This window comes from Solanum lycopersicum, chromosome 11, assembly GCF_036512215.1.
Source record: "Solanum lycopersicum chromosome 11, SLM_r2.1".
Taxonomy (NCBI): Eukaryota; Viridiplantae; Streptophyta; class Magnoliopsida; order Solanales; family Solanaceae; genus Solanum; species Solanum lycopersicum.
Genome location: NC_090810.1, coordinates 8,528,875 through 8,552,216, shown reverse-complemented (window position 1 = coordinate 8,552,216; position 23,342 = coordinate 8,528,875). Strand labels below are relative to the sequence as shown.

Here is a 23,342-nt window from a genome sequence, read left to right as displayed (position 1 = left end):
ATCGAATAATTAGATATACCTTCAAGCATTAGGTCAAAGAAGTTCTCTAAGCCTGACGTGACATGACACTTGGCAATTACCTTTTTCAAAATACTACTCGAAAATTTATTTTTCTGTGGACGCATGTTTATAGCTTTGCCCTGAAATCAGCAAATTCATCGATGGATGAATATGAAGAATTCAAGGGAGGAGAAATCTCTCCCAAAATTAACGGTGTTCCTGTAAATGTAGGAATTATTTTATATTGCTTATGCCGGGAGCATTAGAATACGGATGGTTTATTTCATTCAATTTCCAAAAACATGAAGTCTAAAAAACGTCTAGCTAGTACAAAGATGAATCAAGTGAAAAATCTCAAGAAAGAGTTCACAGTTTTCGTAAAGGACGTCATCTGCATCACAATATCAGATATGGTATTACTACTACCCGGAGAGGTCATTTTATTTGTATTGTCAATTTAGATGATACACTACCTAAATGGTCATTTTACTGTATTGTCGGTCGAGATGATATCATTATCCAGAAGGCACCCACGAGATAACTATGTTGCTCGATTGAAGCATTATCTTCATTTGGTATCAAAGACGGCATCAAGAGTTAATATTCATGCATCGCGAGAAGATATTCATGCCTCGCAGAAAGTTATGCATCGCGGAAAGATATTCATGCACCGTAGAAAGTCAGGCATCGCGGAAGATCATGCATTGCGAGTCAATACTCATGCATCGCGAGTTACTATCCATGAATCGCGAGAATTTATTCATGCCTCGCAAAAATTTATGCATCACAAGAAGATATTCATGCCTCGCAAAAATTTATGCATCGGGGGAAGATATTCATGCCCCGTAGAAGATCATGCATCGCGAGTCAATATTCATGCATTGCGGAAGATCATGTATCGCGAGTTAATATTCATGCATCGCGAGTTAATACTCATGCATTATGGAAGATCATGCATCGCGAGTTAATATTCATGCATCGTGAGAAGATATTCATGCCTCGTAGAAAGTTATGCATCGCGAGAAGGTATTCATGCCTCGCAGAAATAACGCATCCCGTGAAGATATGCATGCTCCATAAGAAGTCATGCACTGCCCGAGAAGGAATCGTGCATCTCAAGAGAAATATTTACCCATCAGCATCAACTGCATTCTTTTATTTTAATAAAGGTAAACATCAAGAAGAGCATCGAAGACAATATCAAGAGAAATATCAGAACTGCATCAGTTTCTATTTAGTTCGACATCAAGTGAAGAGTATATTGAAGATTACATCACAAACAAAAGACATAAGCTTTAGTTGCTTTACGTCAAACCGATCGAGTTGACATCAAAGTCGAAGGAGAACAACTAAGTGTCAACATGGTAAAAGAAACTATCTCTCATTTGAATCTCATTTTTATGCTAATGATTTTTATCTCAGCCTTTGTTGAGAGCATTCAAAAGGGTGAATTCTCAAAAAAAAACCACAGGTGTGGACGACATCAAAAAATGATGCAGCACAACGTGAAACTTTTCCTTTAGCAGCGAACTGGGACATACTCCTAAGAGGAATGTCAAACTCTTAGGACTCGAGCAGAGGGACAACTTCCACCATAATCAAACCACACCCCTATCAGAAGGCATGTGGGTTTTTCTTTGAGTTTTGTCAGTTTCGGTCTCGCATTCGAAAATTTCAATCTACCAGAAGCAAATTTCAAATCTTAGTGACAATGCGCCAAGATCTTTGGAAATAATGTCAGTGTAAGTTCTTAATTATGGGTTTGAAGTGCGTCACATTCATGGCTAAGAGGTTACAAGACTACTTTTCATACTCGTTTAATTTGTCACTCTTCCAGAACCAAAGGTTATCTAGCATAACAGATTTTCTTTTCAATCGATTGAGTCGAACTATAAGCAGCCTGATTCCTAAGATTTAAGGATATGTAGGCGATCTCAATGTTGAAAACTCAGCTGTTTTCCAACATTCTCTTTTAAATCCTATTTGTAAGCATTTTGATCCCTTCTTAATTTGTCATCGAGATGGATTTTAACTCTTCATAATCGTGCGTTAAATCAAGCGTATTAAACTACAAGTGGCCTGAATTCTCATATAGCCTGAGATATGTAGGAAACTTATCTACGGGGTTCGTCCATAATGCTTAAAGTCCGTACCAAATTCCTTTCCTAAAGATGAATGTCTGGTCGGTAAAAATTGGATCAGTCAATTTCATTTTCCTCGCATTTCATGCATCAATCCAAGTAAAAAGACGGACAGTTGTTGACACCCAATTTTGACCCTCCCCTGATATGAATTAATCATTGAGCTTCTTAAAATCCCAAACTATTTGAAATGATTGACTTTATAAAATTAAAATTATTTTCAGGTTAGTTTTATGTAATTTTTGTCGCTTTTGGAAATTTTAAATTATATGTGTGTGTGTGTATATATAAATACACACATATATATAGTTAGCATTTTTATAAATATTTGAAAATCATCTCAAAAAAGATTTTTTTAAAATTAGTTAGTTATATAATGTTTTGCACATTTAGATTAATTATTTTTATCATTAATTTGATTATTTTATTTCGTTAAGATTTAAAAGATCATGAATTAATTTATATTAGTTCGATCTTATTTATATATTATAAAAATCCCCTAAACCCATTAAAGGACATAATATTGGGCCCTTGCTAATTCCCAATCTTTTCAGCCCATTATACCTTCAACAATGAAATTGACCCAATCCATGTATTTTCCTAAAATCCCAACCCATGTATATCCCTCCAGAAATTTCTTCAAATAGCCCCAACACCTTGACCCACCCCAATATACTAATTAAACTCAAATCAATTCTAGCCCATTCTTTAATTCGACCCGACCCCCTGTCCTTTCCCCCCTTCAACAAAAGAAATCCAGCAACACGTTCCCAAGGGCAGACGAAAAACTTCACGACGATCTCACGCCTTTTTCCCAATGGCACGTGTGAATGACACCCCTCGACTAGTACGCGCTCCCACTTTTGAATTTTTGACCAAAATGATCTATTTTAAAAATCAATTTACCTAATTAATACATTTTTTTTACAAAAATAGTATAAACGTACTTTATGGTAACGTTTTAGGCTTTATTTGATTTTTTAAAAAAATTAACGCCGTTAAATTAATAAACGTTACTGGCAGTAATGATTTTATACTAAATTAATAAAAGTTACTGGCAGTAACAATTTTATACTAAAACCTGAGCCCCACCCCTTTCACTGATTAACTTTCATTTATTACCTTTAATAATGTTATTTGGTACCCCTTCACCCCTTTCACCCCTTTCAAGTTTTCAACCCCTTTCACCCTAAAAAAAATGGCAGCCGCCTCATTTTAAACATCCAAAAGTTCCATTTTCGATCGGTTTGGACGAAGAGGAGGCGTTAAATAACAAAAACACAGGAAGATAATGAATGGATAAAAACCTCATTTCGTGGATAAACGGTAGCTGTAGTTTTTCCAAATCAATTTTGGGGATTTCTTGTTATATCGAGTTTCACGAAAAATTACGGCTATCAATCTTCTGGAAAGCTTGGAATCAAGTTAATTTCCTGTGTTAAAGCCTTGAGGTATGTTTTTTTCCCTTACAAACTAGTAGATGTAATGCTTGAATTTTAGAATTTCGATCTTCTCGTATTTATATCGTTTTGGTTATATAGAATAATCACTCAAGAAATTCCAATATGCATGTTCTGTTTTTATTTTGAATTTATGCATCTTGTTGATGAAAAGAGAAACAATGAAAAGAAAAACAAAGAAAAAAAATGTTCACATGAAAATGGAAGGGAAGACTATATTTGGTTGACCTGCATATGTGCTACTACTAAAATTGAGTTTATTTTTCAATATTTTAATAAAACATTTGGTGATAGTACATTACTTTGATTTGGTTGTTATATTTTGGACTAACAATTATAATTAATATACTTTCATATGGAATTTTCAGTTTAATAGATACATATATGACTGGTTATAGTGCATATCAATTGGATCCCGGTCCACTTGAACCATCGGTACTAACTCAACAACTTACCCATAGGTCACGGGATATATGGAATGGAAGTGTTAATATGATTTTAAATACGAGGAGGTGTGATGGAAAATTTTGGGACCTCGTAAAGAAATATCCTATTCATCCACGAATCTTAGAAATGATTGAATTATCAGGACTATATGGTGTTTATAGATCAAATCGACCTTCTATTGATCGTAGCTTGATCACTTCACTAGTAGAGAGATGGCGTCCCGAGACTCGTACATTTCACTTTAGAACGGGTGAGGCGACAATCACCTTGCAAGATGTAGAAGTGTTGTATGGATTACCTGTGAATGGTGATCCAGTACTTGGTGATGAGTCGATAAGGACCATAGGGGATTGGCAAAATATTTGTCAAAGATTGTTAGGTTTTATTCCACGTCATCAAGACTTCAACCATAGTAGCCTCAAGGTAACTGCACTTAATGCGCATATGCTCGAGCAACTACAGTTACCTGACTTGACAACACAAGAAATGATCGATCAAATGGCTAGATGTTACATGTTTTGGATGATTGTTGGTATGATGATGGCAGATACATCTGGCAACTATCTAAAGCTTATGTACCTTCCTATGCTCGAGGATCTCAATATAGTTAGCTCTTATATTTGGGGTAGTGCGACCTTAGCGTGCTTGTATCGCTTTCTCTGTAGGGCCTCATAGAGTAACCAAAATGAGATAGCTGGCTTTCTACCACTTCTTCAGGTATACTTAATAATTACATCAATTCTTTATAAATATTTCTTCTAGTTTATAATATCATAATTATATATTTATATATTATGTTTAGATTTGGGCATGGGAGAGAGTTATTGTCCTCAGACCTCAGGTAATAGCACAAAGAGACATCGAAAATAATTTTCTTGCTTGTTTACCTAGGGGTCCACGTGCTACTAGATGGTTTGCACATTTTAGTTGGACTGATACCACTAAGCATGTGTTGAAAATTTTTAGGGATGCACTTGATTCCGTGACAGAGGATCAGGTATGATGTTATACTGTTTTTCTTTAAAAAATTATGTATATATTGTAGTTGAAACTCATGTATTTTTCTTTATGTAGTTTATTTGGGAACCATATTCGGATGACTTAATTGAGAGTCTTCCTATATGGCGTGTAAGAGATCCAATTTTTTGTTGGGATATCGTTGAGGTTCACTTGCCTGATCGAGTTATGAGACAATTTGGATTAAACCAAACGATACCAACTCCATTTCTATTTGACGCCACACATTTTCACCATGATCGAAGGGGAAGACCAAATAAAAATTGGAAGTTGGAGCATGCACAATGGTTGCCTCTTTGGAACCAACGACTTCAATATGTTTGTGATGCTCCGGTCAATCGTGAACCACTTCGATATGACGACCCTTACCTTATTTAATTTAGACGTATTACTCGTCTTGTTATTGGTAATCCTACTCAGCGTCCTCAACAACAAGAAGGTTATGTGCCCAATTCAACGGCATATGAAACAATGGTATGTATTATATTTAGTGTGTTTGTGATTTATCTTTTGAGGATAATATTGCTTCTTCTCGAAAATTGTGACTTAGAAAATTGTTACCTATGTTTTTTCTTACAAAATATAAAATAAGTGCTTTATTGATCTTTGTTTGAGCATCTGTTAAAAAAAAGAATGGAAAATGTTTGTAAGAAAAAAATTTGATCTTTGTGTAGGTGCGTCATATTCATTCCACGATTGATAGAGCAAAAGCCCTTGGTGATCAGCCATCAATGGAGGATTTATACATCTTTCATCTAATGGTCCGAAATGAAGGAGAAAAGTGCTTGACATATGTCCACGAGGCTGCTAGGATTAATGTACAAGCCGATTATAGAAGAGATGAGGTATATGATGATCATTTACATCATCCGGTTCGTAGGCGAGGAAAAGGTGGTGTTGCCGGTAGGAGGGCTCGTGTTGTTGAGAAAGGACGAGCGCCTATTAAATGGATATATTAGTCTCCGAAGATGATCACACAACTTGTGATTTTGGTTCCATTTCAAGGGGCCAAACTCAAGAATTCACTCCTGGTGCATCAGGTATGACATATCAACCAACAAATACTGATATTGTTCCATACACGGCATCACAAATATTAAGGAATTCTAGTCTTTCATCACTTGAGAATGTATTTGGTGGTTCTCGACCTCAAGATTTTGAGAATGCCCCCAACTTTAATTCATCACCTGGGCTGCCAATGTCCATTGAGACCCCTGGTGTTGTTAATCATTTAGAGGACTCCAACGATGAAGTGGAGAATGCAAACGAATGTGGTGAACCATCAGTGAAGGAGAAGCGTAGGATTTTTCCTAAGCGTTGTGGGACTGGTACTATTAACATCTTTATTTTATTTTTTTTTTGACATAAATGCTCCTCTGTTTAGTCGAACAGCTGAAAATTATTCTTGTTTGTCAGGGAGTCACTATCTTTACCAGCATGGCAAAAAAAATAAGCAACGAGAAACAAAGAACTGTAATTGAGAGGTTTCAGGTATCCAAATTTGGTACTCCTTCTTCTTTGTCAGTCTTAGGTAAAATTGGGTATGATATTTTCTTAGTCGAAAATTGTATTGTGATGAAGAGTCTGTGTTGGGATTGCTTGAGATCTATTTCTTCTTTGATTTAGTACCTTAAAGTTGCTCTGCTGGATGGTTGCTCTGAAAACTCTTTTTTTTTTAAATTTTCCATGTTGCTCTGCTAGATGGTTGGACAAAAAAGGAGAACGAAAAAAAATATTGAAATCTGAATTAGAAAAACAGTTGAGTGAAAAAAATTTGCTCAAAAAGTTAGAATATTAGAAATGTTGATATTAAGATATAGAGTACTAAAAGTTATCAAATGGTTAAAAAAGGTGCAAAAATCACATGCGTAGAATGGTCTGGACATATCATATATAGACCTCCAAGTGCACCAATTTGTAGGTGCTGATATTATGGTGTTCGAAGACACTAAAAGGGACGAGGTGGATGTAAAATGTCATGGAGAGAAATTGACTTAGAAGACCTACAGCCTTTTGGAATCAGTCCTTTTTTAGTTTGGAAGGTAGCTTGTATAAAAACAAATGTTCACAGGTTTCCTAATCGAAAAAATGCCAAGAAATAGAATTTTTGATACTGGTACTAATAGTAATGGAAGTAAATGACCCATATAAGTGATACAAAATAGTCAGGAGGCTTAGTGTTGCTAATCTTATATTAAGTGAGTAGGAAAGAATGTGGGATTTAAAGGACCATCTCATGTTTGAGATTACAGTATGTTTGACTGATCGAATGATAACTACCTTTCATTTTGATAATGAACTTGTGAAAAACAGAGTTGTTCCAAAACTGAAATGCTTCAATGGTTTCTTCCATGTTTTGGTAAAATAGAGTTGTTCCGAATCTGAAATGCTTCAATTGTTCTGAGTTAATTTAATGTTTGTGTTGTTTCATCTCTCGATAGATATTGGAAAATTGATTTAAGTGAATTGTAGCCTTTTGGATATGGGAATTCAATATTTTTAGACATGGTTGTTATCTGCTAATTGCTTCGGATGTTCTTATCCTCTAGGATAGTTCTAGTACCTGCATTATAAATTCACTATTACTATATCCTCTAGGATAGTTATCAATTTGCAGTTTGCTCTTTGTTATCAAAACATTGCACAAATCTCTCATGTAGAACATCTGTAAATTCTGGAAATAGATAAAAATAATGAAACTCGACGTGCTAGCTTGTGCCACTGAGTTTGTGCTTTTAGTATAGATTGAGATTCTTGGTGAATGTAACTCATCAAAGTTTTCTTAATCATTTTTTCTTAGGTTGATGCAGCTTGTTGATATTCTGGATAACCCTTGGTGAATAGTAGAGATTTTTTGTGAAGAATGAAGCTACTAGTCATTATTTTGTAAAGCAACATGTTCTATGAATACATGAATGTTTATATTATTTTCTATTTAGTAGTAGAGATTTTTTGTGAAGAATGAAGCTACTAGTCATTATTTTGTAAAGCAACATGTTCTATGAATACATGAATGTTTATATTATTTTCTATTTAGTTTGTGTTTTTCAACTATTCCTTAATGTAACTTCAAGTTTGTGAAAAGTGATAGATAACTTTATGCACTAATAATTCCAATATGAAATATGAAATTTTGTTAATTCCTCTAAGATTTAAGCTTATGTAGTAGATAACTTTATGCACTAATAATTGAAAGGAAATTAATATAAATAGAAATTTGGAAATTAACATTAATAATTTTTCTTTATTAGCAATCTAGGAAATAACACATTACATTAGATAACATAAAGAAAATTAACACCATTAGACATTGACCCACAATTATTCACTTAAATTTAATTACGATTGGGACATTGACGCCTATCATGTCCTGTCTGCCTGCATAATCCACAAGCTAACTACGATCCATTTCATTATGTATTCTAGTTGTCCTTGGCCGATTAGGACGACAATAGAATTCATTACTTCTCATTGTAAAACTTGGAGATGGCCAATATGACTCATGACCAATTGGTGAGACTGACCCAGAATATGTTGCAACATAATTCTCTATTGTGAAATGCTCGCTAACAAAATTTCTAGCTAGCCCTCCCATTCTATTAGTTACCTTCATGACATGTGAACACGGGAAGTGCAGATTAACCCATTTTCCACAATCACATTTTATTTCATCAAGTGAAACACAATGAGGATTACCACCAGTACCATCAACTTGTATAGATCTAACCTCGTATACTCCTGTGGGTATATTCCAATCAAAAACAAAGTGCCTCTTTGAACTTTCATAATTCTTCTCCCACTTTATTTTGAACCTCCCGGTCCATAATTCATTTTGCTCTGCAAGTTGGTGTGCTATTTGAGACCTACGGGTATACCGTTCAATAGTTTGCTCCAATGAAAGTCTAATCATAGCAGTGACAGGCAAACCTCGTGCTTTTTTCAACACTCCATTGAATGACTCTGAAAGATTTGTTGTCAACACTCCCCATCTTTTTCCATCATCATGGCTAACAGTCCATTTATCCAAGGGAATTTCCATGAGGTATGCATGTGCTTCGATATTTTCTTCTTTAATTTGCCACATCATGGACTCAAACTTCCTTACTTGATGGGCTGAAGCAGCCCTCTACATCAATCTGCTGAGGTCCTTGTTTGGAAATTTAGATTAAAAGTTGCTCTTAAGATGTCTTATGCAAAATCGATGGAAGACTCGAGGCTCTTGAAATCGCCGCAACTCCTGCAAACTAGTCAAGATTCCTTTTGCCCTATTAGATATAACACATACATTTTGTCTACTTTTTATCAGATGTGCACTCAAATTTCTAAAAAATCATTTCCATGCCTCTTTTGATTCTTTGTCTACAATAGCAAACGCTAAAGGGAGAATGTTATCATTTCCATTAATTCCAACAGCAATTAATAATTTGATCTCATATTTTCCATAAATATGAGTTTCATCTACTGAAATAACTGGGCGACATGTTTGGAATCCATCAATGCATGGCTTGAAAGCCCAAAATACAAATTTAAAAGTTTTTACCTCCGATGAACTCATAGACTCTTCGTGTTTCCATTCCACAATTGTTCCATGATTAAAGTGTTGAAAAGCTGCAAAAAATTTAGGTAGTTCACTAAATGATTTCTTAAAGTCACCATACACCAATTCAAATACGCGTTGACGTCCAAGCCATGCTTTTTTATATGTCACTTGGTGACCAAATTTTTCATGAACCTTTGAAATGACATCTACCACCAAGAACTTAGGATTTTTTCTAATTTGATTTAGAAGTAGTGATGCAATCAAATTGGTATTTAGGTTGGCGTGACCGCTAGAAAGCCCCTCAGTCTCACATCTATGGTTTTCAACATATTTTCCGATCTTCCAAAATTTTTCTCCAACTTGTCATCCTCGAAGAAACCACATGCAACCCAATAAATTATAAAACTTACATCTCACAACCCATAGACTTTTGGTAGATGTTACCACCTTGAACTCCTTATTTTTGTGCAAACTCCAAATCGTTACAGCCATTTTCAACTTTTCTTTACTACTAAAAAGCATACCTTTTTTTAAATCTTTTTTTGCTTGCTCAGACCAAACTGAACAACATTCCATCTCAGATTCACATGTAGACATGAAAATGTCTTCCTCATTCTCTAATGTCCTGAAATAAGGTATGTCATGAGACACACCCTGATCATGATTATGAAGATTTACACCATTTTGAGAAAAATCTCTAATATCCTCGATATCTTCATCAGGTTCACTTTCATCACCATCTTTCGGAGGTTCATCTTCCTCCGAACTTTCATCACTAATTTCAGCATTTACATCATTATATAGATCAACGTTGATATCAATATCTCTGTAAAAAAATATTAGTCAAATTCTAGCAAAATTATAAATATACAAGCTTGTTTTAAAAGCGATAATAAATATTCTAAAATATTATTTCTTCTATTTATAAGAGATAATTTGTGTATACTGACAATAAAAATTATCTTATTAAATTGTTAGACTAAAATTTAATAAAATAAAGATTTGTTGTTTACCTAGCCTCATATTCCATGTGACTATTATCAATATGCATTTGACTACTTGAGCCTTCACTAAATGATCGATGATCATGCATCAACAATTGTTGAAATGGTGGTTGAACAATCGGTTCTACAACATAAGGTTGATTGATTGTGGTAAGGCCATAATTTTGAGCCAACAAATTCATGTGATAACCATAATGACCAGTAACTTGAAATGCAACATTTTGATCTGTCGATACAGTCTTTACATACATCTCCAAAACATTTATGTCAATCTTATCCGCAAATTTTTGAGGTATGAAAAGAAATTGTAACAAAGATTGGTCATTCTCAATTTTAAACTCAATGAACCTTGTATTGTTACCTTGAATTGAACATGGATATTTTCCAAAAATATCCATATGAATATTTTCACTATATGTTCCCATTTTCTCATGCAACAATCCAACCAATTCAACATAGGTAGTTGAAGTCGACATGCTAATAATCGTTCTAGCACATTCTGTATACCTAAATCCATTCATATCGGTAATTATTTCTCCACCCCAATACAAAGCAACCATCACATTATGTTCAAAGCTCGTCATCTTAATCCTACACATAAAGATAAAATATTTTTTAAAACAATATTATTAAATTATAAAGATAATTTTAAAATTATAATAAGAACATAACAAAGGATAAACTTCACTTATTTAATTCATACCTGATGAAATTTTGTGAATATTATTTTTAAAATGGACCACACAAGGAAAAATTAAGCTGAATTATATTTGAACATGCAAAATATTACAACAACATTTATTTATAGTCACTTTGGTCAGTTTGAAAAATGGAGGAATATAACTTTAATAGAGTGTTGTAATTGACAGCAACGTGTTTAAGGTAAAACGTGACTCTGAGTAACGTTTTATAGCTAAATATTCTAAATTTGCAGAAGTCGAAGGCCCGTGATTGGATTCTTAAGAAACGGGACTCAAAGTAACATTTTAAGTGTAAAACGTTACTCATAGTAACGTTTTACAGTTGAATGATTTGACTCCGCCTTTGCAGGATTGGAGTCAGTGGCCCGTGATTGGATTCTCCAAAAACGTACTCTTGAGTAACGTTTTACACCTAAAACGTTACTCATAGTTACGTTTATGAGTTTAACGTCGATAATCCGTTAACTTTTTTGTCCGTTGAATTTTTATAATGAAAATATCCTAAAACGTTACCATAAAGTACGTTTATACTAATTTTGTGAAAAAACTTAAAAACGTATTATTTTGGTGAATTGGTTTTAAAAATAGCTCATTTTGATCAAAACTTCCCCACTTTCCCATGCAGCACTAATGGCCGCAAACGATGGTACATGGCGTCAAAAGGATAGATAAAAAGCAAACGACTAGTACGTTGCATCCATTGTCTTCTTTCCCCGCATCCCTTTCATTGTCCAACTTTGGCAGAGCTCCAAGGACGCGTTTTTGTCCCTGGCAATACGAGATCGTGTCACGTCATTCACCCAGGAAGAATAGCCGATCTTAACCCTTCACCTCGCCTCAAATCGGTTCGAATCGCCTAGAATAGAAAGAATATTCAGTATTACATAAGGTTTGGTATTAGAATTCCAAATGGGCCAAAAGTTTATGGGATTACCTATTTTGCTTTTAGCTGACGTGAATCATATTGGTTAAGCAATTTCATCTTTTCCTTTGTACTGTGGTGGCCAAGTCTATTTCTATATGATGTACGCATTAGTTATATAAAGTTTTGAAAGTGTCGTTCGTAATAAGTGTTTGTTAGTTTTGTAGTCTCCCTTTTCCCTCATGTCGAGTCGCTTTTTCTTAAGCTCATCTTAGTTTAGTTTTTTTAAAAAAAAAAATAAAAAAAAATAAGCAGACAATTGTTGGAATGTCAACTTGTCAGTATACACCATGTTGAGTTTGAAACCTCTCAGTAAGGAGTTCAGATGCTGTTGTGTTCATTTGTTTATAAAATAGTCATGTCATTCGGCGGGAGGTCAGATGTATGTCTCCAACTTATCTCTTCATTTTTCAGCATGTTCCTATAGCTCGTTTAGTATAGCATGCTTCACTTCCGTTCGTTGTAATACTTTGTCATTAAACCAAGTTATATGAAATGATTTGAAATTCGTATTCATGGCCGTTGCAGCACCGTATTTGCGGATACAAGTTTGGTTGTCATGGTCTGCAATATCTCAAGCATATAGTTATCTTATTATGTGTCCCCATATTTCGAGCCCTACCCATCCAGTTGTTCCCTAATTATTTTACTTATTATATACTTAGAATTTAGGAAAGTGGGCCAAATGGGTCAAAACCCAAAAAACAAGTGGGTTCAAATACCGGTCCAGGCGGACTGAAACCGTATTCGGACTCAGCTCCCTCTCTCTCTCCGTTTTTTACTTACTGCTTGCATGTTTTGTTTTAATTTGTCGTTAGTCTTGAGGTTAAAAAACCGAGTCCCCTCCAAGACACCGTTTTGTTTTAATCAAAATCAGTCAAGTATAAATGGATTAAAAACAAATAAGATTTGAAAAATTAAATAGCTCACTTAGATGTGAATTAACTACTTTCTCAAAACAACTCTAAATAATTTTATCTCAAAATTTAAGTTATTCATTTTAGCCAAACAAAATTAGTTGTCGGATAGCTGCAGGTCAGTGAACGTCTTAGGTGCTTTCAAAACCTTCCTAAGACGTTAATAAGAATCCCCGAACCCTGTTAAAGTTTTCAATCGATTTTTTTGTTAAGTCTTTTGAAAACATAGTTTGCTTGATTTTTCTTCAAAAATTAAGTGGCGACTCTAAAAGTCGAAAACTTACAAATAATGTTTTTTCCGAATTTTTTTTTATAAAACAACTACGAATTTTAATTATCAAACTATAGCTATAAAGAGTAATTAGTCAGTTTTTATATTTGTTTAATTTCAGTAAGAAATCAGTGAATCAGGGTGAAGAAATTGTATCTTCATTGACATTAATTAAATTTTAGTTGAGTAAATGAGCATTTAAGATATTACTTTGATGTTTTTTTTTTTTGGGAAAACTACATAATGCATCAATATTATTCTTTAATTAATTATGTATCTAATCAATATTTAAGAATTTTTTATCATATATTGAGGAAGACACATAGATACATTAAAATAGGGAGAGATGAACGAGATAGTCATATATTCCAAATACATCTGAATCGCACAAGATGCACACTAGATATATCTTGTATCTGGGTTATCAGATACATAAGAAACTGACGAGCGAGATTGGTGAGAGGTAAGAAATGCTAGAGAGATTTGTTTATATATCTCATACACATGCGAATCTACTTGGATATAGTATATCGAGAAAAAAAATCTAATTTTGACCTCACGTATCCCGAGATACATGTATATGAACAAACTGAAATATGATAAGATTCGTAATATTTTAACTAGAGTAATTAGTTATATATGTGTTTTATGTATGTGTTTTATGTGAAGTAATACGATGGAGTCCTAGTGAAACACTGTGCAAGTACACTAGCACAAACATGATTTTTTTTTAAATTCTTGAAATTATGTTTAATTTTTAACGTGTCATTAGTTTTTATATATCATACAAGTGTATATCTTTATCTTTAATAAACTAAAAAAATAGGAAAAATTACTTTTCATTTTTTTTAATAAATAATTATTGATTTTAACGATATTTTTTATTTATTATTATTTGTAGCAATATATATTAATACTATGATAAATTTGTGATATGTATTAAAAGTAATAATGTGTGTATATATATAATTGTTTAAAAATATGTTATGCTGGTTTGGTAAGAAATTGACACATTATATTATAAGGGGTCATTTGATAGAGTATACTAGGAAAAATAATGCATGCATTAGGTTTGTATATTAATAATAACTTGTTTAATACACTTTTTTATGTCATGTATAACTAATGTTATATTGTGTTTTAGGTTGTGTATTACTAATATACCAAGAAACTCTAGGTATTAATTATACTAGGGGTGGGCATAAATACCAAAAAATCAGAAAACTAAAAAACCAAACCGAAAAATTTCGATTCTTTGGTGTCGGCTTTTTGTTCAGAAGCAAAGGTCCCGAAACTACGGTGCGCTGAAGAACCAAAATTTTATTTAATAAATTTAAAAATATTTAAATTACATTGCTTAATTAATAATACTTATACATTTTTAAATTTTGACTCAAAATATTTACATGACTCATTTAAATTTTCAATTTTAAATGACAATAATGAATGTAAACCCTAAATCATAAAGCCCCAAATTCTTAAGTCTAAACTAAACAAACGTTCAAAACTCAATTCAACTGAGAAGCGCAGACCGCTTCAGTCTTCAGCCTCTCGCCTTAGAGGCTCAAACCATCATCGTCCGCTGACATAAAAAAATAGTAGGTATTTCTCGAAACATCGTTATCGATTTTCTGTTGAATTTATGCAATTATTGTGAAAATCAAATTTTGTATGAAAGGGTAATTGAGTTTTGGAGAAAGTGCAGCAAGAAGCATTCACAACACTGACTGAATCTTTCTTTTGCTTACTACTTTAGTAGATGAAGAATGAATATACAGTTGTTGGTGGTGGTTCAAGTGATGACTTGCATAATAATAAAAATGATAGACGCACCTGGAAGTGACTGTGGCAGTGTTGGCACCCAACCTAAAAAGAAAAGAAAGAAATAGCACCAAGAACCAAGTTTGGAATCATTTTGATAAGATTGTTGAGAATGGTATGAATGGAGAAAGGTGTAGATATTGTCACCAAATTGATACTTATACTTACATTAATGGTACAACTGCATTGAACCAACACTTAGCAAGGTGCTCTATTTATAAGTCTACTGTTGAAACTACTTCTCAATCAAAGAAAAATTTTCTCGTCTACTGATGCACAAGCACCACTTTGAAAATTTGAACAAGAGTAGTTAGGAAGGCTTTAGTTGAAATGATAATTATGGATGAACTACCTTTTGATTTTGTAGAAAAAGAAGATTTTAAAAAGTTTATTGGTCAAGTTCAACCTCTTGATGCTTCAATATGTGTATTTTTTTATATTTCGTGATCAGCGACACTAACCTACAGTTTGAGTGTCTATAAATCGAAGTTAGTAAAGTAACTCAACCAAGGGTTAGGGTCGTGTCCCAAGGGAGTGATAGTGAAAGGTTTATTAACTTAGTATTTCGTTCTAAATAGTGATAGCTCAAGATATTTTCAAGTTAAACACAAATTAAATTAAATTTGTGACGCCAAAGTGTCAAATATCAAGAAAGGGGTTTTGTCACAAGTAGTAGAATTAGCAAAAACAAAGAAGAAAACAAGTATGTGAGAGAGTTCTTGGAGTGTGACCGCAATATATGTTAGCATAAACTAATGCGTACATGCTTTTGATAGGAAAACTCGCAAGACAATGGTGACTAGGCAATGTTTTAGGTGAAAGTAAGTTCCCTCTCGGGCAACTTACCCTATATCAAATGGGTTTCTCTCGGACACCACTCGATTAAACTAACCAACCTACGTTATATCCACACCCTGAACATTCAACAGAGGGTGCTTGGATATGGGACTAGGCTCATTCTTTCGAGTTGAACCTCATATCGACCCACTCCTTAGGACATCAGTATAGTGGTCTTGGTTTTGTGACCCCTCTCGGTCAAGACGAAAGGTGATTTTGTATTTGTAACTACAAACCCATTAAATTAGACCACAATCACTAGGTAAAATCACAATTAAAATGCAACTAATCTTATCGGCAAGCAAGACCCAACAATAATATCAATACATATTTGCTAAATCACACCCCATGAATGGGGTGTTTTTAGCCACACATCAAGCAATAATCAAATATACTTAAAATGATTAAAGAATCAAGTGGGTATAAGATATTAAACCTTAAAAGTAGCAAAGAAAGGTAAATGGAGAAGACCCACTTCCAAGATTGAAGGAAGAACTTCTTTCTTCAAGCTTCCTCAAAACCTTCTCCAAACTTGAGATAAAACATAAGAGCAAAGTTTCTATATTGTTTTGCTGTCTAAATTTCTATATCTAAATATAAAAGAGTGTATTTATAGACTTCAGATTTAGTGATGGTGTATCTATTCGGCGTCTATAGTCGTGAATCGCCAAGTAATTTGGTGACTCGCCCTTTTGTGCATTGCCTTAATGTCCATGGATGTTGTAATGTTAGGCGGAATAACTCTGCTTTGTGGAACTATTCAGCGAAGCGACAACTACTTCTTTTTGTCGCCTTTTATTCCACTTTCTTCAGTGCTCTGAAGGCGGAACTTTACCATACGGCGTATCACCAAGTGTGCTTGGCGATGCACACTTTGAATCTTCAGCTCTTTTCTTTCGTTTTGCGCCTAAGTTTCCATGCTCTTAACAAATCCCCAAATAACTAAAACTTAGAAGTTTTATCAGATATCAAGATAAAATATATAATCGAGGATAATATTTGCATTAAATTAATGTCCTATATGAGTCCAATTTGAGGACTCATCACTTGTCTTTAGAATTTTTTCTCGTAGGACAATAACAAGGGATTGTTATGCACTTTATAGTGAATTAAGATACAATTTGAAGTCTTTTAGAGAAATACAAACAAATATTTGTCTCATCACCACATGGACCTTGACGCAAAGAATAAATTACATGTGTTTGACTGTTTATTTCATTGATAGAAATTAACTGTTGCATAAGAGAATACTAAATTTTTGCCCCATCTCTAGTCATAAGGGTGAACACATGGCAGATGCTGTTGGTAATTCCTTGCTTGATTAGAACTTGGATAATGTGTTTTCTGTTACTGTTGACAATGTTTCTTCAAATAGTGTTATGATTACAAAATTATCTAAGCACTTAGATACGTGGGGACGAATATAATGGAGGACAAACATCTTTATGTGAGATGTATAGCTCACATATTTAACTTAATCGTGCAAAAAGGTTTGAAGGAAATTGATATTTCTGTCAAATGAGTTAGGCAAAATGGTGAGTTATGTTAGATCATCTCCGAGAAAAACAAGAAACTTTTTGAAATGTAGTGAAGTCTAAAAGATAGAATGTAGTAAAATGTTGTCGCTAGATGTGCCTACTAAGTGGAATTCTACCGACTTGATGTTGGAAGTGACACAAAACTTTAAAAAGACCTTCGATAGATTTTATCTTTTTGATAAATATTGTAAAACTTATCTATACTCATATTTGTGAGGATGAAGGTGTTATTGGATTACCTGCATGTGATGATTGGGCAAATGTAAAAAGTGTAGTAAAATTTCTTGAAAAGCTTTTGAGCTTAAAATAAAGATTTCAGGTTTACAGTATGTTACATCTAGTGTTCATTTTGAGGATATATGTGAGCTCTATGTATACTTGAAACAACGTCTTACAAGTGAAGATCTTAATTTGAGAAATATGGTTGATGGGATGATGATGAAGTTCAAGATATATTTGGGTACTCCTGATAAGATGAACTCAATGATTTATATTGCTTATATATTAGATCCTCGCAATAAATTTGTCTATGTTAGCTTTGGACTTGAAGAACTATTTGGGGAGGAAATTTGAAAGAAAGTAGATACACAAGTGAAGACTTATATAAAAACTTTGTTTGAAGATTATTTAAGAAAATATTCAAAATAATATCAACATTAATCATCTCCATCTAGATCAACTTTATCAGATTTATCTTATTCATCTAGCTCTTTTCGAGAACAAAAGCTTTGAGAACTAAGCTTCACATAAAGAAACAAAAGGAAAATAGTGAAAGTGGGGCTGCTAAGTCATAGTTGGAGAGATACCTTAAAGAAGATCAAGAGCCTGAACATGACGATTTTAATGTCTTAAGTTGGTGGAAAGTTAATGCTCCAAGATTTCCTATTCTTTTAGAGTTAGTTCGTGATGTATTGGTTATTCCAATTTCAAGTGTGAGCGGTGGGTGTATTTTTGATCGATTCAGAAGTTCTTTGACTCCTAAATGTGTGCAATCTCTTGTTTGTGCTCAAGATTGGCTTAGAAAAGAGCCTAATTCTATTTGTGTGGAAGAAATCTTGGAGAATCTTGAGAAACTTTAACTTGGTGAGTTTTCATATTACTTTTGTGGTGTAAAACTAATCTACTTATTTATGTTGCTTGACATTTGCTTAAATTATCTTTAGAAATGGCAAGGGATTCTTGCATGGTTGACGTATGATAACAATTTGCTCTTTTGCTATTAATGATGAGTTTCAATACTTTATTTATTTGATATAAGATATCTTTTTGTATCTTGAAATATTCTGACATCTAACTAATTTTCTGCCTTTTGGTTTAATATTTTTATTAGGTTCAAGTTCAACCATATCTCCTAAAGCTCATGATTTGATTTTGAAACATTGTGTGATCGTTTAAGACACCAAAGAAGGGCGTTGTGACTTGTGATTGTGTTTACTGTATTATGGTGTTTTAAGTTGTGACTTACGTTTTGTATTATTTTGTGGTGTTGCATTGATGTTATTTTGTTGGCTCGCCGCTGGAGCAGCTAGACATTGTTTTGTTGCATTGATGTTATTTTAATTTTTTTGGAACTTGAATGTCAGCTAAAGCCTAGATATGCTCAGCCTCAGGCTTTGAATGTGTTGAATTGTAAATCTGAAGAGATGGTGTCGTTTGATTTGATGATGTTGTATTTTTTTTTATAAAAATGTGTGGACACTGGACAAGTTTTCTGAGTAAAGGTAACTGAGCAGCCTTATGTTTTGAATGTTTGTTGACTGCATGAGTAAAGGAGAAATGGTAATTGTGTTTTCACTTGTCAGTTCAGTTTTTGGATATTTTTCAATAAAGTGTTTTTAATCATTGTTCATCTTAGCAGATGGTTGTTTGCTTGTTGTATATTTTACAGATGTAATGTCAATAAAATGTGAAACTATTGTTGTTTATGTACAATTGTACATTGTGAGTCCTTCTATTGTGGTCGTTTGAAAGTCTATCGAGGAATCGTGCTTACTAGGCTGCTTACTCTCTTCTTCATTCATTCAACGTTCAATTATGGGAGAAAGTCTTTACGCTTTAGCAACATGGCAGCATCTATGCTAATTAAGAAATAGAAACAAATCCTTAGGCATCTTTGCTAAAAAAATCATCTATCCGATCTTTATTTTTATTAAACACGTGATGAAATCTAAACACTTTATCATATTTCCTCTTTATTTTTGTTCACGCCGAAAGATTGATTTAAAAACACCAAAATAAATCGAATCGATATAGTTTGGTATAACTTATGATGCACACTTTTCTGAAATCGAATATTAAACAACCGAACCAAAATTTAATTAAATCAAACCGAATGCGCACCGCTAAATAATTTATAGCATTTTAACACTTGCACTAGATTATATAGTTACAAAATTACCCTCAAAGCCTTTTAAAAAAACACTTTTTATAGTACTTGTTTTAGAAACCTTTCATCTTCTTTGTACTTTTTCAATGGAAATTTAAGAGTAGGTTTCTTCTTCCTTTTGCTTAATCAAATATTATTTGCTCATCTTTACAAGGTTAGTACTTTTATCTTTCATTAAAATCTATATATTTTCAGCCTCTCTTTCACAATTTAAGTATAATTATTTCTCTATCAAAATCAACGATTTAGAGTTAGCCAACCATTTTGAAATGCAATCAAAGTGTTTTGTTAATTTTAATTTAGCAAATAGTTGTGAAAAAGGCAGTCGTCCAAAGCTAATAGATTTGATGAAACTTACTTTTTAATATATTTTGAGCTCATCTATTCCACTCGTTATATGGTCGAAAATTAAAAATTTATGCACATAGATACTTATTTAAAAGCTTTATATGCATTCATTCTTATTTTTATTGAAAGTAAAGGTGTTATTATGGATCTGCAACCATTATGAGGTATTGAATATATTGTTCTTGTGGAAATATTGTTTCAGCAAGTTCTTGTTCTCCTTATATGTCTTTTCATGACTAGTCATGATTATTTTCTAAGAAGATGTCGAAACAGACGTGAGGTTAGGTGTCGTATGAGTGTCAAAGTTTCGAAATCATTTCTCACTTACACTATTTTATAAATGATAATGGTAGTGTATGTATCGATAAGGTAAGAATGGATAAAGATGTCTTTCATACTTTAGTTCTCTAAACTAAGTATATTGGAGAAGTATGTCAAGCATCGAAAATTAGCAATGTTTTTATATAGCTTGGCTCATCCGAGAAACATAAGTCCATCAAGGTTGATTATATTAGCTCGGGATGGAGCGTAAGTCAAGATTTCAATGAATGCTTGAGTGTTGTTCTCAAACTAACTCCATTGCTACTTGTTAATCCTAAATCGATACTTGATGGAGGTAGAGCTTTATATATACAAATATCATCCTAGAAGTGGATTGAAAGGTGAACCTTACATCAAAAATAAAATGAGATATTTAAAAAGTTGTTATGAAAGTATAGCTTTGTTGAACACTCGGAGTGGTTTGAGATTTTAATATAGTGATGGAACTATAATAGTTGACGATCCAAAACATTGGATTGACTTTATAAAGGTGATTAATATACATTTTTATCATTTCATATGGTACTTTCCTTATTAGTCACTCTAATTATTCATAGTTGATGTGCCTTTAAACTAGTGATCAAGTAAATTGTTTTATTTTATTTTTTATTTTCTAGATTGATCCACAAGCCAAGAAAATGAATACTAAGAAATGGACACTGTCTGAGGATTGGGAAGAAATCTTTGGTAAGAATAGAGCACTAGAAGAGTTCGGTGAAAGGCCGCAAGATGCTACTGAAGAAATTCAAAAGAGTCAAGCTCCATAACTTCTAATGATATGAGTTTGGGATTTCTTATTGATATGGATCATTATGACAATGATGATGAAAAAGAAGAAAATTTTTACCATAGCTCTAAAATTGGTACTGAAGAAGATGAAAGTGTCACTAGACAAGATGAATTTACTACAGTTGAAGATTTCACCGAACTAGTTCATATATTGAAGCTGAAAATGTCACTGAACCTAGCGCAGTTAATGACGGAAAAAATATTGTTAGTTCTGAAAATGAACATGCTGAATTTTGAAAGAGTCATAAACAAGGTGAGTATTCTAAAAGATCATCTTCTAGTGTTAACGAGAAAGAGAAAAGCAAGAAAAGGAAAAAAATAATATAGGATGATAGTCAGGGCCAGCAACTGGCGCTTATGCTGGCGTAAGATAGACCATTAGCCATACGATTTGGCTTTCAGTTTTTTCTAGTGCTCGGTAGAAGCCCTTGCTAGAGATGCTTTATAAGGATTGGAAAACTTACAGTTGGTATATATGGATGATCTAAAACATATGAAGAATTTTAACCCCATTGATGAAATTCATTTTGGGAATCTACTTATAATGGACTTGGAAAATTCCAATTTGAGTAGTCCTCGTACTTTTGATTATTCGGAAAAAATTCTAAGAACACGTTAATTTGAGCATATGGAGTATTGCTTATGTTTCTGGTAGACTTTAGTTTGGGAAATATGGTGACAAAAATGTCAACAAGTTAGCCATCTTTTTTTTTAAAAAAAAAATCTTATTTCAATATAGTAACAACTATTTAATTTAAATTTGAAAAAAAAAAGAAGAAGAAGAATAGGAGTAAATAATATTTCAGCAAAAACATCTTTTTTGATGTTTTAGCAAAAAAAATTGTTGCCAAGGAAGTGTACAAAGAAATAAAGCATGAAGGGTATTTTTGTAAACATTATATTTTTTAATAGAAGTTGTGCAAGATTTGTTATTTCTAATACATCAAATCAAATAGAGTATAAGAAATAATGTATACATAACTAATGCATGCACTACTAATGCAACCTATTTTGCATGTTCTTATATTAAAAAGTGCGATGAATGTATTGTTTATTAATAAAACTTGTATTATATATGGTTTATAATTTGTTTTATATAATATGTATTTAAATTGTATTAAAAGCGATATAGTGAAAAAAATGTTATTGCTATAAATAGTAAATATTTTTTAAATATAATATATGAAAAATTACGCGGTTAAACAAACTTTTATTACTTAATTATTCATATAGTTATAGTTTGTTATAATTACCACTCGCGACTAACATTATGCATTAATTATGTGGATTGGCTTCGAGTTTGTATAATTATCCACGTTTGTATATGTATAATTCGACAGAATATTCAAATATATATGCATAATATACAATTATCTAACCGATATAGATATACAATTCATCTTTCTCCCACTCTCTGCCCTCTCTTGCTCGCCTCTTTCCTCTCTCTCCTAATCCCACTTGCCATATATACAAATGCATATATATATATAATACACAATTACCTAACCGCTGCATATATATAATATACAATTATCTTACTAATATACATATATAATTTACCTCTCCCTCACTCTTGCCCTCTCTCGCTTGCTCCTCTCCTCCCTCTCCCAATCTTGCTTGCCTCTCTCCTTTCTTTCTCAATCTCGCTTGCCATATATACAAATACATATTTTTTATATACAATTATTTAATCGATATACATATATAATTCACCTCTCTCTACTATTTGCCTCCTTTCTCTCCTCTTTTCCAATCTCGCTTGCCTCTCTCCTCCCTATAACATATAGTTATAAATTGTAATTATCAAACTATAACTATGAAAAATAATTAAACTATTGAATGGCTATACTTGGAAGTTCTTTAATTTAGGTAAGTTTCACAA

General features: G+C 33.0%; 3 protein-coding genes and 1 long non-coding RNA gene across 4 annotated transcripts; 3 read left to right on the top strand and 1 right to left on the bottom strand.

The window, feature by feature from the left end:
* The first annotated feature begins 4,174 nt into the window (after window positions 1-4,174).
* LOC101261985 (serine/threonine-protein phosphatase 7 long form homolog) lies at window positions 4,175-5,443 on the top strand. The gene is made up of 3 exons (XM_069291588.1): window positions 4,175-4,654; window positions 4,851-5,045; window positions 5,123-5,443. The coding sequence occupies exons 1-3, from the start codon at window positions 4,175-4,177 to the stop codon at window positions 5,441-5,443; spliced, it is 996 nt and encodes a 331-aa protein (XP_069147689.1).
* Window positions 5,444-5,744: 301 nt separating this feature from the next.
* On the top strand, window positions 5,745-7,999 carry LOC138339537 (uncharacterized). Its single transcript, XM_069291321.1, has 3 exons — window positions 5,745-6,393; window positions 6,482-6,556; window positions 7,866-7,999. The coding sequence occupies exons 1-2, from the start codon at window positions 6,012-6,014 to the stop codon at window positions 6,544-6,546; spliced, it is 447 nt and encodes a 148-aa protein (XP_069147422.1). The 5' UTR covers window positions 5,745-6,011; the 3' UTR covers window positions 6,547-6,556; window positions 7,866-7,999.
* Window positions 8,000-9,395: 1,396 nt separating this feature from the next.
* Window positions 9,396-11,193, bottom strand: LOC138339688 (uncharacterized). The gene is made up of 3 exons (XM_069291587.1): window positions 10,619-11,193; window positions 10,130-10,431; window positions 9,396-9,673 (listed from the first exon to the last, which is right to left on the bottom strand). The coding sequence occupies exons 1-3, from the start codon at window positions 11,191-11,193 to the stop codon at window positions 9,396-9,398; spliced, it is 1,155 nt and encodes a 384-aa protein (XP_069147688.1).
* Window positions 11,194-14,883: 3,690 nt separating this feature from the next.
* On the top strand, window positions 14,884-19,363 carry LOC104644503 (uncharacterized). The gene is made up of 2 exons (XR_738392.4): window positions 14,884-15,022; window positions 18,947-19,363. It is a non-coding gene; the product is annotated as an uncharacterized lncRNA (long non-coding RNA).
* Window positions 19,364-23,342: the final 3,979 nt, after the last annotated feature.